Genomic DNA, 725 nt, shown 5'->3' on the forward strand with positions numbered 1-725 from the left:
CTAATTGTTTCCTGTACGATCTTCTTGAAAAATTCGCTCATAGTCGACGGAAAGATAGTCAAACCAATTAATTTAGCAAGCCATGGACACTTGAGTAATATCATAAACTTGGCCAGCATTAGTAGTCCTGTAGAAAATTTGATAGCCTCCACTCCCTTTACATAAAATTCATTGTCTCGATCTTTCATAGAATTCACACTTATGCCAAAAGCTGCCGAAGCAATTACGTCGGTGGTGTATCGTCTAAAGACTTCCTTCGTATCGATCGTGTGACAAAGTTCCGGATGATCCACCAAATAGTCGACGAAATCGTGAGAACATTTTGATAGCAATTCGAACATGAACTTCATCTTGCTGGCTGTAAAAGAGGGACTTAATGTATTCCGCATTAGTCTCCAACGATCCCCTCGCAAGGAGAAAACGTTCTTGGTAAGCAACGGTTCTACGTCTCCGTCATCGAAACTTACGTGATTCGGAAAATGTTCAAAATCCTTCACCACAATGTCTTTAATCAGTTCGGGATCGCGCACAAACAGGGCAGGCTTGAAAAGTTCCACTAATCCAACATATTTAGCATCTGGGAAGTAGTTATACAAATGTTGGTAATAATCCGGAAAAGTGATATAACCAAATAGCAATTTCAAAGTCATTATAAAAGACGACAACGAGTTTGGTAGGTACGGTAGGCCCTTTTTTTTCCAGTAAAAATATGTGTGATTCAGCAG

At 39.7% G+C, this 725-nt stretch overlaps 1 protein-coding gene across 1 annotated transcript; it reads right to left on the bottom strand.

Annotated features, from left to right (window-relative positions):
- Positions 1-252: 252 nt before the first annotated feature.
- LOC105462083 (cytochrome P450 9e2-like) lies at positions 253-719 on the bottom strand. Its single transcript, XM_011708610.1, has 2 exons — positions 468-719; positions 253-358 (listed from the first exon to the last, which is right to left on the bottom strand). The coding sequence occupies exons 1-2, from the start codon at positions 648-650 to the stop codon at positions 347-349; spliced, it is 195 nt and encodes a 64-aa protein (XP_011706912.1). The 5' UTR covers positions 651-719; the 3' UTR covers positions 253-346.
- Between the last annotated feature and the right edge of the window lie 6 nt (positions 720-725).

Source organism: Wasmannia auropunctata, unplaced genomic scaffold (assembly GCF_000956235.1).
Source record: "Wasmannia auropunctata unplaced genomic scaffold, wasmannia.A_1.0 LD271158.1, whole genome shotgun sequence".
Taxonomy (NCBI): Eukaryota; Metazoa; Arthropoda; class Insecta; order Hymenoptera; family Formicidae; genus Wasmannia; species Wasmannia auropunctata.

Bases quoted from the DNA above. Each gene is read 5' to 3' on its own strand.
- LOC105462083 (XM_011708610.1), bottom strand. From the start codon at position 650: ATGACTTTGAAATTGCTATTTGGTTATATCACTTTTCCGGATTATTAC.